Source organism: Marmota monax, unplaced genomic scaffold, assembly GCF_021218885.2.
Source record: "Marmota monax isolate L192 unplaced genomic scaffold, Marmota_monax_Labrador192_F-V1.1 WCK01_AAM20220418_F8-fsc00005, whole genome shotgun sequence".
NCBI classification, from domain to species: Eukaryota; Metazoa; Chordata; class Mammalia; order Rodentia; family Sciuridae; genus Marmota; species Marmota monax.
The window spans coordinates 28,774,980-28,789,630 of record NW_026692254.1 but is presented as its reverse complement, the minus strand read 5'-3'; the positions used below and the strand labels follow the sequence as shown (position 1 = coordinate 28,789,630).

The 14,651-nt window shown below is 37.2% G+C and overlaps 1 protein-coding gene across 1 annotated transcript in view; it reads left to right on the top strand.

Annotated features, from left to right (window-relative positions):
* The window catches only part of Iqgap1 (IQ motif containing GTPase activating protein 1), a 106,581-nt gene that overhangs the window by 52,397 nt on the left and 39,533 nt on the right, over positions 1-14,651 (top strand). Inside the window, exons 9-15 of the mRNA XM_046437959.2 lie at positions 955-1,039; positions 5,475-5,638; positions 6,638-6,722; positions 7,729-7,892; positions 8,085-8,245; positions 9,679-9,803; positions 12,721-12,884. Of these exons, the coding sequence (XP_046293915.1) occupies positions 955-1,039; positions 5,475-5,638; positions 6,638-6,722; positions 7,729-7,892; positions 8,085-8,245; positions 9,679-9,803; positions 12,721-12,884 (948 nt within the window). The remainder of the gene's footprint in view (positions 1-954; positions 1,040-5,474; positions 5,639-6,637; positions 6,723-7,728; positions 7,893-8,084; positions 8,246-9,678; positions 9,804-12,720; positions 12,885-14,651) is intronic.

Below are 14,651 nucleotides of genomic sequence, written 5' to 3'. Positions count from 1 at the left end.
AATTTGAGTTTTACAAATGTATGTGGCTGTTTAACTATTTCACTGAAGAGTTCCCTGACTCCTCTTTGCAGTCAATCTCCATCTGCCCATCCCTCCTCCAGACAACTACCAACCTGTTTTTCTCACTATATCATACCATTTCTAGAATTTCATTGAAATGCAATTATACAATATGTAGTCTCTTGGTATTAGGTTCCATTTTGACCTCTTGTTTTCTTTTTGAATTTTGTGCAAATGAAGTTTTGGATTGTGGCCATTAAAAATTAATTATATCCTTTGGAAAGATGATTTCCAAATCATTTTCCCCAGCCCCTCTGGAGTGAATTTTTTTTTAACCATTTTATCACTGTGTAGAAGTCAGCTGAATGATTCTGACTTGAAAAAGAAAAATGAGGCTAAGAATGTCCTATAAGACTTCACTCAAATTTATTCACCCCTTGAAATTAATGATTAAAATGTTTCAGTTCTTTGGAAAATATTCAGATGATAAAATGAAGTCAACTCTGCTCTCAGAATATTCTTTAAATCTCTTATCATTGAGCAGGGATTTCAACCCCCAAAACAGGTGCCCAATTGATCTGCAGATTTGTAATTGCAGCCCTGCCCCTGTTTGTGCCACCAGTGAAGCTTCAAGATTGGTACCCATGTGTGCCCATTCTGCTCACGTCTGAGGCAAGATGTGGGTCATTAGTCCCACCACCTCACAGGGTTTATCTAGTGCTTCCTTCACTTGTCTAGCTCTGCAACATCCCAGTGCTTATTAACAAGTAGATCTAGTCAGGTTTTTAGTTGTAATCACGCAGCATTCTGCTCTTTTTTTTTTTTTACAAAGGATTGAAGTCACATACACACTTGTTCTTAATTGTGTTGAATGGTGGTAGAGAGGTACAAATGTATTTCTGTGCCTTCTTAGAGACCTGAACTAATTTAATTATACTTTTTACTCATCCTCAGACAGAAAACTCCGAGAGAGAAAGGGACGTTTATGAGGAGCTACTCACTCAAGCTGAAATTCAAGGCAATATAAATAAAGTCAATAGTAAGTATGTTCTTGAATAAGCACCTAAGGGGATATTACAGAATAATGTTTGTGTTGTTCTACTCTTGGACTTAAGACATGGTTTAGCTGGGCGCAGTGGTGCATGCCTGTAATCCCAGTGGCTCGGGAGGCTGAGGCAGGAGGATCAGGAGTTCAAAGCCAGCCTCAGCAACTTAGTGAGGCCCTAAGCAATTGAGTAAGACCCTGTCTCTAAATAAAATATTCAAAAAAGGGCTGGAGATGTGGCTCAGTGGTTAACTGCCCCTTGGTTCAATCTCCAGTACCCCCACCCACCCACATCCCCCCCAAAAAAAGAAAGAAAAAAAAAAGACATGGTTTAATTGTAGACTTTAGTGGATTTGTTTAGGAATGATTATTTATTACAGTATTGTGTATTCTTGTGTCTGTTTGAACTATCATTGCCCTCAGATGACCCTTGTTCTTATACCTGCAAGGGCTTCTGGGCTTTCTTTTTTGATTATTTTATCTTGTTAAAAATATTTTAAAAACATGTTTTCTGACCAGGCATGGTGGAGCATATTTGTAATCCCAACAGAGGATTGAGAGGCCAAGGAAGGCAAATCACAAGTTGGAGGGCAAGTGACTTCTGTCATGGAGCCACACCCCCAGCTGTTTACTTTTAATATTTTGAGTTAGGATATCACTAAGTTAATGAGGCATGCCTTGAACTTGGAATCCTTCTGCCTTAACCTTCCAGGTATCTGTGATTACAGGTGTGGACTACCATGTCCAGCTCCTCATTTTTTTGAACATCTTTGTAAATTCCTTCAGTTAGAGATTATTCTGCTTCTTTTGAAATTTTTATAATTCCCAGCATAGTGTTATACTCAACAAAAGAACAAAAATTTTTATTATAATCAATTAGACCGAATTTTGATTTGTTTTGCTCAAGATAATAATATAGTAATCATTTATTTATTGGAGGTTCTAATTTGTTGTTTGAACTAATAATACTCTTGATAACTAGAGAGGAGTTTGGAAGAATTTCATCAACTCCATTTGATACAGAGATCTAAATCTTGACCAAGATTCTTTGTATTCTATTATATTATGGTTCATTTATTTAGGATAATGACCTTCTGAACAGAGTAATAGTTCCCTTCAAGTATGATTGATTTCTTGTGCTGTATCTCTCTGAATACTTAGGTTAGCAAATATAAACTGGACTGTGCTTATACTTAGTACTCTGTATGAGAAGAAAGTCCAGCATGTTTCCTGTTGCATAAAGTATATAAAATATTTTTTTGCTTTACTAAGGAGTTTTTCCTACAATATTGTTCAGGGTTTTATAACCTTTATTGCTTTCCTTGCTAATTATATGAGAATTATAAACTTGCAAGAAAATAATCATAAGTGTGTGTACTCGGTGTTCTATGCACATTGTTCTGATATGGTCACAGAAGTTCTTTCAAATAAACTCAATATAGTGGGGAAGGTAGCTATGCAAATGAATAATTTCAGGACAGCTTTATTATAACAAGGTAGCAAAGATATATGAGGTGCAGTCATAAAGAAGGGAATGGTAACTTCTCAAGGTTGGGGTAAGTTTTCAGTGCATGTGAATATTCACTGAGAATATGAGGAATATTATGTTCTTAGGAAGATATAGGACTTTTTCATCTTAATGTAATTATAGATAGAGGGTTTTTGTTGTTGTTGTTGTTGTTGTTAGGGTATGAGAACCAGCAACACTGCTCATTAACACTGCCCCAGAGGAAATCTGCAGGCTGAGTAGTTAGAAAGCAGAAAATATTTTATTTTTTGTTAAGTAGGATAATAAAATTAAAGTTAATAATTAAAGTTCAGTGAGAGAAAGTATTTAAATGTTCTATTCATATTTTTACCTATGAAAATGGTAAATTTAAAAAAAAAAAAAAAGAAAATGGTAAATTTATGCTTCCAAAGAAAGCATAATTGACTAGAGGCTTTTGTAGCAGATACTCAGATTCTGTAGTTCATACTTAGACAAAATCTGGTTGCTCTCTGAATTGATTTTATTTTCTGCCCCTACTATAAAAAAATAATAAAAATTTTAAAAAACCTCAGTGAGGATGGGGATATTTGTTTTGTTAACTGCTGTTTTCACAGCATATCGCAGGACCTCGGTGAATATTATGGAAGGAATAATGGTCATGTAGACCTTCAGCTGTGATTCAAGAAGATTGTGTATACCTTGGCGCAGGGCTCAGGTAGTTGAATTACAGGCATAATCATTAGAAAGAAATAAGCAGTCTCCCAGGAACCTACAATGAGATCATAAATCCAGAGCAGTTTTTTCTTTCTTTTACCTTTTGGTTTTATTAGTTTTGCTTCTCCCCTATTGGTTGTACCTGCTCCCTACCCCCATAGTAACAGGCATATGTTTATTGAAGGAATAAGAAAAGGGAAAGGGGACACTTTCGAGGGAGATACTGGGTCCTCTCAGAGGGGAGAAGGGCTGCCATTTTCCATTTTATTTAAAACTTTATTTTCCCGTGAGTTGTTTTGTCTTTCTAAGAACTTATATTAATAGTTGATTTTTTTAATGAAATCATTTTAAACTAATAAGTTTTGTTATGACCTAGATATTTTGAATTTTTGTGTTTTATTGGTTTCTTTTTGCTCATTGGTGATAAAATCAGATGTTCATCACTGAGTAGTGGAGTAATAGTCCATTTTTTTCTAAAAAAGAAAAAAAGAGGGCTGGGGGTATAGCTCAGGTGGTTTAGTGCTTGCCTAGCATGCACAAGGCCCTGGGTTCAATCCCCAGCACCACAATACACACACACACAAAAAAAACAAAAAAAAAAAACAAAAAAAAAAAACCCACAAACAAACAATAAAGTAAGTATGATTTCTGACTGGGTATAATTTCTGAAATCAGAAATTATTCTAACTTTGAACTTAATAACACCTTATTTATTTTACAATATATGAAGGGCTTTCATGAGTATTTCATTTAATCGTAAAAATCACCCTATCAGCTCAGCATGATGTCATGAACCTATATTCCACAGTACTTGGGAGGCTGAAGCAGGAGGATTGCTTGAACCCAGGAGTTTGAAATAGCCTGGGCAACATAGTGAGATACTGTGTCTTTAAAAAAAAAAAAAAAAATCACCCTTTACTATTACATTCAGATGAATGAATATCTGGGTTTCCATTGTCAGATGTTACATTAAAGAACTTGTGTGACATTGGAGTCTATGGCTAGAAATAGAAAGTGTTTATTTAGTGTTTTTTTTTCCCAGTGTGGTACTGGGATGGAACTCAGTGCTTCATGCATGCCAGGCAAGCACTCTACCACTGAGCCACAACCCCAGCCCTAGAAGTAGAGGTTGAGAGGGGGAAGACAGCTCCTTCCACTCTGCAGTTGATGTCTGGACACTGACTACCATGGCTTGAGAGTGTTCAGGAAATATCAGGATAATGAATGGATTCAAAATGATGCTATGTAAGAAATGGTTGAAGAAACTCAGGCTCTTGGTAAGGAATGCATTGTCATAGGAAGCCAGAGGAGTTAAATACATTCTGTGTGAACTCTAGGATAGGAACTTTAAAAAGTCTTTGAAACAAAATTGTCAAAAATGTAATAAATTGTCATATTCTATACTTTTATCTGTTTAATAGTCTATAAACATAATCTGCTCAACTACTGGGCATTTTAGAAAGTCTGGATTGGTGGCTTCTATTAGTGCCAAGCTATCTACATCTGGAAGCTTTTAAGTAAGCTTGGGTGTGGCTTAGGAATCTGTATGGAATTTGGTGAACAACCTGGTTAAGACCCCCTGGACTGGATAACTTTAAGATTATCTTCTAATGCACAATGGAATTTTACTTAGCCATAAAGAAGAAAGAAATTATGGCATTTGTTGGTAAATGGATGAAACTGGGGAACATCGTGCTAAATGAAATAAACCAGATTCAGAAAATCAAGGGTCAGATGTTCTTTCCCACGTACAGAAGCTAGAGCAAAGTAAGGGGAATAAAAAAAGGGCATGGGTAGTCAGATATCATAAAGACAGAGGGAAGATCAGCAGAGTAGGAGATTGACTAGAAAGGGGAGGAAATACAGAATGAATTTCACAAAATTAGGTTATATCTATAAAGTGCCAATTAAATATATAAATGAGTGGAAGGTAGATCAGTAGAATAGAAGAAGGGGAGTAGGTAGAGGGAAAGTGGGGGACACTGGGGACTGAAATGGACTAAATATAAATTCCATGCATAAATTATTATGTCAAAATGAAGCTAGCTATTATGCACAACTATAATGCACCAATAAAAGCAAAAAAAAATTATCTTCTAATCCTAAAATCTGAAATATTACAGATAAAGGCCAAATAATATTCCCCTAATCTGGAACTGAGTTTGAGGCTATTATACTAATATGGTATCTCTTTTTAAAGCCTTTTGTCTTTTTCTTCCTCCTCAGCATTTTCTGCATTAGCAAATATTGACCTGGCTTTAGAGCAGGGAGATGCCCTGGCCTTATTCAAGGCTCTGCAGTCTCCTGCTCTGGGTCTTCGAGGACTCCAGCAACAGAACAGTGACTGGTACTTCAAGCAGCTCCTGAGTGATAAGCAGCAGAAGAGACAGGTGAACATACTCTGGGTGGAACCTGCAAGAGTTCCTGTACATCCATTTGATTTTTGTTTGTCTTTTGATATTGGGCATTGAACTCAGGTACATTAACCATCGAGACACATCTCCAGCCCTTTTTATTTTTTATTTTGAGACAGGGTCTTGCTAGGTTGCTGAGGCTGGCATTGAATTTGCCATCCTCCTCCCTCAGTCTCCCTAATTACTGGAATTACAGGCATGCACCACTGCACCCAGCTATTTACATCCATTTGAATTTCATGCTGTCATTTAAAGATATGGCCTTTTCTTATTCCTAATTTCTTTTCCATCATTAGTTGAAAAAAACTTTCCTTAGCTAAATTACACATTATCTTCAGCCCTCTTTTGCTTTTAGAGCTGTGAATCCTCTTTTAAAATAATTAATACCCTGAATCTAACCACTTCTTCACTTCAGTTCTCCTGCTCCTCCCTGAGAAAAAGCCTTTGAAGGAAAACAAAATCTGAATTTTTTTACATTATTACTTGGGAATTTCCACTTTAAAACAAACACACACCCCACACTAGTTTGCCTTGGCCAACACTGGGAAAATACTTAATTTTTTCTATGGGTAGATTATGTGAATTAAATTTTGTGGAGTTTTGGGTTTTTGTTTTTGTTTTTTTAAAGAACAAACATGAAGGGCTTTCTTTTTTATCTAAATAAGGGCAAATATACATTTTACAAATTCTCTGTATGTTGGTTAGAGAAAGTAGCATTAATGTGCTCTAATGATTCTATAAACATTTTCTCTCAGAACATTTTGATGCTTTTCACAAAATAGTTTAAAAAATGTGCTGATATCTGGAAAGTCACTCTAGTCCAGATTTGTCTCTAGCCAAGCTGATACTTGGCTCCATGTAGCCCGTAGCTGTCACTTGTGTTCGCCCTGTGTCTGCTGCTAAGATATGAAAACTATCAGGTCTAGAGGCATAGGCATGAGTAATGTCTTCATAAATGTCCTTTGCTTTTCTCAGAGTGGTCATACTGATCCCCTGCAAAAAGAGGAGCTGCAATCTGGAGTAGATGCTGCAAACATTGCTGCCCAGCAATATCAGAGAAGTAAGAATCCTCTCAGCTGGGTGTCCCCTGAAATATTTAGGAAGGGAGGAAATTTGTGGCTTTATGTCAATAAGGGTATGAGGTTAGCATCTATTACCCCTCACCCTCTGCCCCAAGCCTACTAGCCATAATAACTACCAAGTACTTTGGGAGGCTGTAGGGTTCTTCCATTTTTTTTTTTTTGGCGGGGTGGGAAGTGTTGGCGTGGGTACCAGGGATTGATCTCAGGGGCATTTGACCACTGAGCCTCATTCCCAGCCCTACTTTGTATTTTATTTAGAGACAGGGTCTCACTAAGTTGCTTAGTGCCTCGCTTTTGCTGAGGCTGGCTTTGAACTGGCAATCCTCCTTCCTCCGCCTCCAGAGCTGCTGGGATTACAGGCGTGCACCACTGCGCCTAATGGGTTCTTCCAGTTTTAAAAGTAGAAGTAGAGTTAATGCAGGCTCACTTTGGCCAATAAGCACTTTATAGTCAGGGAAATATCTAGAGGAGGAGATACTAGATTGGTAAAATTTGAATTGTGAATGAGGAAAAGAAGAATGTTCCTTATGTGAGACAATAAGGAAGAAAGTGGGAGCAGGGGTGCAAAAGGTGAGCAATTCATTTAAGGAAATGGTGGTTAGAATAAAATTTTTATTTATGTTTTGGGTTGAATAAAGTCAGACAAAGTGTTAGAAAAGACTGTGGAATGCTTTGAATTGTAGCCTAAGATGTATTTGCTGGACTCCAGGGGAAAGAAAAGATGTTTTAGGTGGAGATAATATTGGCATATGGGATGAGTTGAGTAGAAAGAAAACACTGATGAGGAGAATGATTAGGAGGCTGCCCTTATTGAAATATGGTTCACATGTCATACATCATGCAAAAGAAGCAACATTTAAAAGATGAAAGATCCACTTCAAGCTTCATAGCCTGATATTTCATAGCTTCAGTGAAAATTGTCACCTCCTTTCCCATAGGGCTGTCTAAGCCTGCTGCATTTCTGACCTCCTATTTTCTGCATAGGATTGGCAGCAGTGGCAGCAATTAATGCTGCAATCCAGAAGGGTGTTGCTGAGAAGACTGTTTTGGAACTAATGAATCATGAAGCGCAGCTGCCCCAGGTGTATCCATTTGCTGCTGATCTTTATCAGAAGGAACTTGCTACTCTGCAGCAACAGAGTCCTGAAGTAAGTTAGTCAATCCTCTCTTGTTTGTAAGCCAAATGGGGTGGAAGTAAATTTAATACCCACATCTTAGTAAGCTTAGGTAGAATGTTTTTCCAGAAACTTACTTTTCTTATAGTTTATTTAAACTTCCGTCTCTCTTGGTATTGGAGAATACCTCCACTTACTGTGTTTTCTTTCTCCCTTTCTGTACAGCATAACCTCACCCATCCAGAGCTCTCTGTTGCTGTGGAGATGCTATCATCAGTGGCCCTAATCAACAGGGCACTGGAATCAGGAGACATTAGTACAGTGTGGAAGCAATTGAGCAGTTCAGTTACAGGCCTTACCAACATTGAGGAAGAAAACTGTCAGAGGTGGGTGCCCACAGTAAATGCATTGAGTCCATTACATACCTGATATCCCTGCATTTCATCTATCTTCTCTTCTGTTTTCTCTGCAGGCATTATGACTATAGTGTAATCATTCTTTTTTGTTGTTGTTGTTCTGCTTTGATTCTTTTTATTCTGTATTATGCTGAAGCATTTACAGTACATTACAGATACCATGATGTTCCTCTCCTAAATACATGTGCTTATCTAAATTTGTTATATAGCCAAAATAACACTGTACTATCAGCAATATTAATACTTCTTTTAATATCTTCTAAATCTTAGTTGTTGTTGTTTTTTTTTTTCATTCTTGTTCAGTTGTTCCAAAACTGTCTTTTATAACTGGTTTATTCAAACCGGGATCTAGACCAGGACCATGTGTGGCATCTGGCTTATGTCTCTTAGGTTTCTTTTAATCTAGAATAGATCCTCTTTTTCATGACACTGACTTGTTAATGAGATGGGGCTAGTTGTTCTATAAAATTTCTCATGTATAGTTCTAGGAGCTTTCTCATGTTGCTTATTCTTATAAATTGGAAATTGGATCTAAAGGCTTAACATGATTTAGTTCACCATTTTTGTGATGTGAATATGATATGATATCAAAATTGACATATAAGATCTATTTTTTCTTCTATTTGAGATTCTTAGATTTTATCCTTGGGTCAGGGAGACAGTTTAAACACCATTGCATATTTTTTCCTTTAACAACAGGATATCATTTCTTTTTTAAAAAAACTTTTTTTTTTGAGAGAGAGAGAGAATTTTTTAAATATTTATTTATTTTTAGTTTTCGGTGGACACAACATCTTTATTTGTATGTGGTGCTGAGGATCGAACCCAGGCTGCACGCATGCCAGGCGAGCATGCTACTGCTTGAGCCACATCCCCAGCCCCAGGATATCATTTCTTTTTGAACCTTTTACATCATCAAAGTGCTCCTTTCCCATTAACTGTTCACAGAATATTTTTTAACCCAATAGAGAATTTTTGCTTAAATCAGCACTTTAAAAGTTGCTGAATAATGATTTGTTCATCTGTCATTGCTTCTACATGCTCATGTGTCTGGTTGAGGGGGTGCTGGGAATTTAGCTCAGGGCCTCATGTGTGCTAGGCAGATGCTCTAGCATTGAGCTACACACCCAGTTTTTTTTTTTTTTTTTTTTTTTTTGGTCATTAAAGGAATTGCTTCAGTTGTTGCCCTTGATTCTATATATAACAAGCTATTGAATAAGTGACTTCCTTACATTTTCACATTTTGTTTAAGGGAACTCCTCAATCCCAAAACTTGCCTATAGATTATATCAAACAGTTGGGGTACCCTAGAGTCCTTTGTTCTTTGAGTACTTTGTTCCTTAGTCTTCTCATTTCTATTATCATCCTGAAGGTCTTTTGTTCTTGATTGGGGTTGGGGGCAGGTATCTCGATGAGTTGATGAAACTGAAAGCTCAGGCACATGCAGAGAATAATGAATTCATCACATGGAATGATATCCAAGCTTGTGTGGACCATGTGAACCTGGTGGTACAAGAGGAACATGAACGTGAGTAATCATCCTGCTCCTCAAGTAATGTCACTATTAAAGATGATGCAATTTCCACTAACTGGTTCTAGATATCGTTGCTAAAAATAACTTTTTTTGGGGGGGGGTACCAGGGATTGAACTTGAACTTGGGGGCACTCAACCACGGAGCCACATCCCCAGCCTTATTTTATATTTTATTTAGGGACAGAGTCCCACTGAGTTGCTTAGTGCCTCGCTTTTGCTGAGGCTGGCTTTGAACTTGTAATCCTCCTGCCTCAGCCTCCCAAGCTCCTGGGATAACAGGCATGTGCTCCACACCTTGCTAGAATAACTTGTGTGTGTGTGTATGTATGGTGCTGGAGATTGAACCTAGGGCCTTGTGCTTGCAAGGCAAGCACTCTACCAACTGAGCCCCTAGAATAACTTTTGAGAGAAAAATATTTATAAAACTCAAAAAGCTAAGGTTGGGGGGCTGGGGTTGTGGCTCAGTGGTACAGCACTTGTCTAGCATGTACGAAGCACTGGGTTCAGTTCTCAGCACCACATATAAATAAGTAAATAAAATAAAGGTCCATGAACAACTAATAAAAATATTTTTTAAAAAAAGCTAACATTGGATACTGTTTTCAAAACACTAGGCAATTGCTATAGTTAGGTATGAATCTAATAAATAAGTTTGAGGGACTGGGGATGTAGCTCCAGTGGTAGGACACTTATTTAACATGCATGGGGCCCTGGGTTCAATCCCTAGTATTACTGCCAAAGAAACGAAACAAAACAATAAGAAATTTGGGGCTGGGGTTGTGGCTCAGCGGTAGAGTACTCACCTAGCACGTGCAAGGCCCTGGGTTCGATCCTCAGCACCATATAAAAATAAATAAATAAAATAAAGGTATTGTGTCCAACTACAACTAAAAACAATAAATATTTTTTAAAAAATAAATTTTTCAGGAGGTGAATTGAATGTGATATATTACTGTTAAATGCTATTTTTTGGTGGGTTTTTTTTTTTTGTGTGTGTGTGGTGTGTATATATATATATATACACACATATGTGTGTTGCTTTGCTCAGGTCGAGGGCACTATCCTCCACAAGAATCCTCTTGCTTTAGATATCTGTCTTAAGTTCCAGGCGGGGTTCTTAGGTCACTGCACTTGTGAACAACTGGCTATAAATTTGGGGGTTCCTTCTGTCCCCTCAGGCTCAATAGTTTGCTATTGAGGACTGGAAAAAGTGCTAGACTTATGATAATAGTTTTATTACAAAGATATAAATTAGGGCAATCAAATGAAGAGACCCATAGGGCAATATTTGGGAGGGTCTCAAATACAAGGCTCTGTGCCTTCAGTTCGTGTCTTCCTCCTGATATTGATGTATATCACCCACCTGAGAAGCTCACCTGAGCAGTTTTTATTTGGGCTTCATTATTTACACATGGTTGACTGAATTAATTGTCCAAGTGATTAAACTCAGTACCCATTCTGCTTTCTCTTCCTGGCAATCAGGAGGCCAGGCTGGTATCACATGACTCTAAGCCCCAGTCTTAACAATAATGTGATTGATCTTTCCAGCATGGCTAGTTCCCATCCTCAGATTACCTAGAGGCCCACTAGCAGTTGTTGGTTAGCATAAAGGCAGTTTTGGTGTAAGGATCCACTATAAAGAACACAGATACACCTGTCACCCAGGTTATTCTAAGGATTTTAGAGGCTCCCTCCCAGGAACTAGGGACAAAGACCAGCCAAATTTTGCATGTATAAGAGTCCTTATCAAAATACACAGTTGCCTAAATACTTCTCATTTTACTTTCCTTTAAGAAATAACAGCTCATTCAGAGGGAAAGAGATTTGCCTTGGAATGGTGGTGGTGATGGTGGTGGTGGTGGTGGGGGGGCTAGGTTTAAATCTTCCATCTGCCTCTTGTTTAATATATTATCTTAAGAGAAAAGATTCTTAAACTTTCTCTTTTCTTCTATAAAAATATTTAATTAGGGGCTGGGGCTGTGGCTCAGTGGTCGAGTGCTCACCTAGCACTAAGAACCCTTAAACTCTGACTTTTTATGAGTCAGGAGTAGTTGATTACATTTTTTTAAATGCAAATATTTCACAATACTGAATTTTTAAAAAATACCTTTATTTATTTATTTATGTGGGTGGGGGCGCTGAGGATCGAACCCAGGGCCTTCATGTGCTAGGTGAGCACTCTACTGCTGAGTTACAACCCCAGCCCTATTACATATTTGATTGTACCTGAAAGCTATAAAGCCAGTTTCATGAAAATTCCCTGTCAATTTTAAGTTAGAAGAATTAAAAAAACAAAACAAAACAAAAAAACTTTGGCTTTCAATAGGAATGAATATGAGGGACTCTAGATTAAATAAGAACTAAATTATTTTTTTTTAAACATTTTCTTTTATTTGTAGATGGACACAATACTTTTATTTTATTTATTTATATGTGGTGCTGAGGATCAAACCCAATGCCCCACGTGTGCTAGGCAAGTGCTTGACCACTGAGCTACCATCCCAGCCCACACTAAATTATTTTTAAAAAGTATTTCTTACTGGGTAACAAATGGTGGTCTGATTCATGGTTACTCTGGTGGACATATGATTAGCATGTTTCAAGATTTATTTTTAGAAAGAGGTCTCAGCCAAATTTGCCAAATTTTATTCTATTGTGTGCATGTGCTAATATGTAACAACAAATCCACCATTATATACTATTATAATGCACCGATAAAAATGGGGAAAAATGGAAAATGAGTCTCACTATATTGCATATGCTGATCTTGAGCTTGTGGATTCAAGAGGTCCTTCCCCCTCAGACACCTGAGTAACTGCTACTACAAGTGTTCACCACCATGCTTGGATAAGATTGATTTGTTTATACATTTTGTAATTTTAAAAAATAACCTTTTTCTTTGTATATCTAGGGATTTTGGCCATTGGTTTAATTAATGAAGCCCTGGATGAAGGTGATGCCCAAAAAACTCTGCAGACCCTGCAAATTCCTGCAGCTAAACTTGAAGGAGTTCTTGCAGAAGTAGCCCAGCATTACCAAGATACACTGATTAGAGCAAAGAGAGAAAAGGCCCAGGTGAGCAGTGTTGGATTTATTCTTTTTGTTTAGAGCAATTCATCCTTTGTAAAGATGGGATGTCTCTTTGATGTATTTATTGACAATTTTCTGGTCCCCCATAGATTAAGAGCACTGGAGAGAGTGAGCTATGAGAATTAGAGACTCCACTTTCCTGAAGTTCATGCTATTTTTCATATTTGGGGTTTTGTTTTTGTTGTTAGTTGTAGACATTTCTCTTAGGGTAAATTCTTTATTGAAATATAAGATCCAGAAAAATGCACAAACTATATAAGTATTCAAGTTACATAAATTTTTAAAACTTAACATGCCTGTGTAATTGGTATACAGAGTATAGGAAACATTACCAGCATCCCTCAAATCTCCTTAATGTCCTCTGCTGCCCTGTCCATTCTGCCATTTGGTGGTAACCACTATCCTGATTTTTAACACCATAGCTCATTTTGGCCCATTTTTAAACTATATTTAAATTGAACCATGCACTATGTATTCTTTTGGTATTGAGCTTCTGTTGCCCAACATGTTAGTGATGTTCATCTGTGTGGCAACATGTAATAATAGTTTATTCATTCTCATTGTTTTGCACTATCCTATTGTACAATGATGTATTCTATTATTGGTGAAATTTTGTTTGTTTTTTTTCTCCCATTACTGGGGATTAAACCTATGGATGCTCTACCACTGAGCTCTCTCTCCAGCCATTTTATTTAATTATTTTTTATGATTTTATTTTTTGATACTAGAAAAGGAACCCAGGGGTGCTTTACCATTGACTGCATCCTTAATCCTTTTTATTTTGAAACAGAGTCTTGCTTAATTGTCCAGGCTGGCCTTGAACTTGTGATCCTCCTCTGCCTCAGCCTTCTGAATTGCTGGGATTACAGGCATGTGTGAACATGCCTGACACTTTTTTTAGACAGGGTGTCCCTAAGTTGTGGAGGCTGGCCTCAAACTTTCATCATCCTAAAAAGGAACCAAATCATGCTATATATGTTCCTTTGTGACTGGCTGCTCTCCCCCGCCACCTGTAATGGGAATTGAACTCGGGGCTACTCTTTTCAATCAGGCCCTTTTTTCAATTATGAAACAGGGTCTTACTAAGTTGCCCAGGCTGGCCTTGAACTTGCCATCCTCTTTCCTCAATCTCCCAAAAAGCTAGGTTTACAGGCATGCACTACTGTGTCTTGTGTGACTAGCTTCTTAGATGTAGCTTGATTTATTCAACCGTAATATGTATCAGTACTTCATTTTTTTTTATTACTGAATAATATTCTGTTGCAGACATTTTATTTTTTTCATTGATAAGTCAATGGCTGTATAGGTTATTTCTACTTTATTTCTATTAGGAATAATGCTGCTATAAAAGTGCTTTTAAAATTAATTGTATAAACCCATCTTTTAAAAAGTTTATTGGTTGTGGTTCCTAGCTAGTTTGTTGGGGAAACTGAAAATAATTTATACTTCTTTTTATGCTGTTGTTGTCTAGGAAGTTGCCTTGTATGTAGTAGGCCTCATGTATTAGTTGCATGATTAAAACATAATTACATCTATTTTTCTAATTGTGATTTTTTAAGTTCTTTCTAAGTAATAACAGCTAAATAGGAAGAACCATGGCTTCCTTTTCTGTCTTAGAAAATCCCTCAAGTGATATTCTTAGAGGGACTTGAAAAGCTAAAAGGAAATTTTAATTCAAGGAGTCGGATTCTTTCTGGGAAGTCAGAGATAAAAAAAAAAAAATAGCTGAAGGCTCTAGTGTATGGGAGGAGT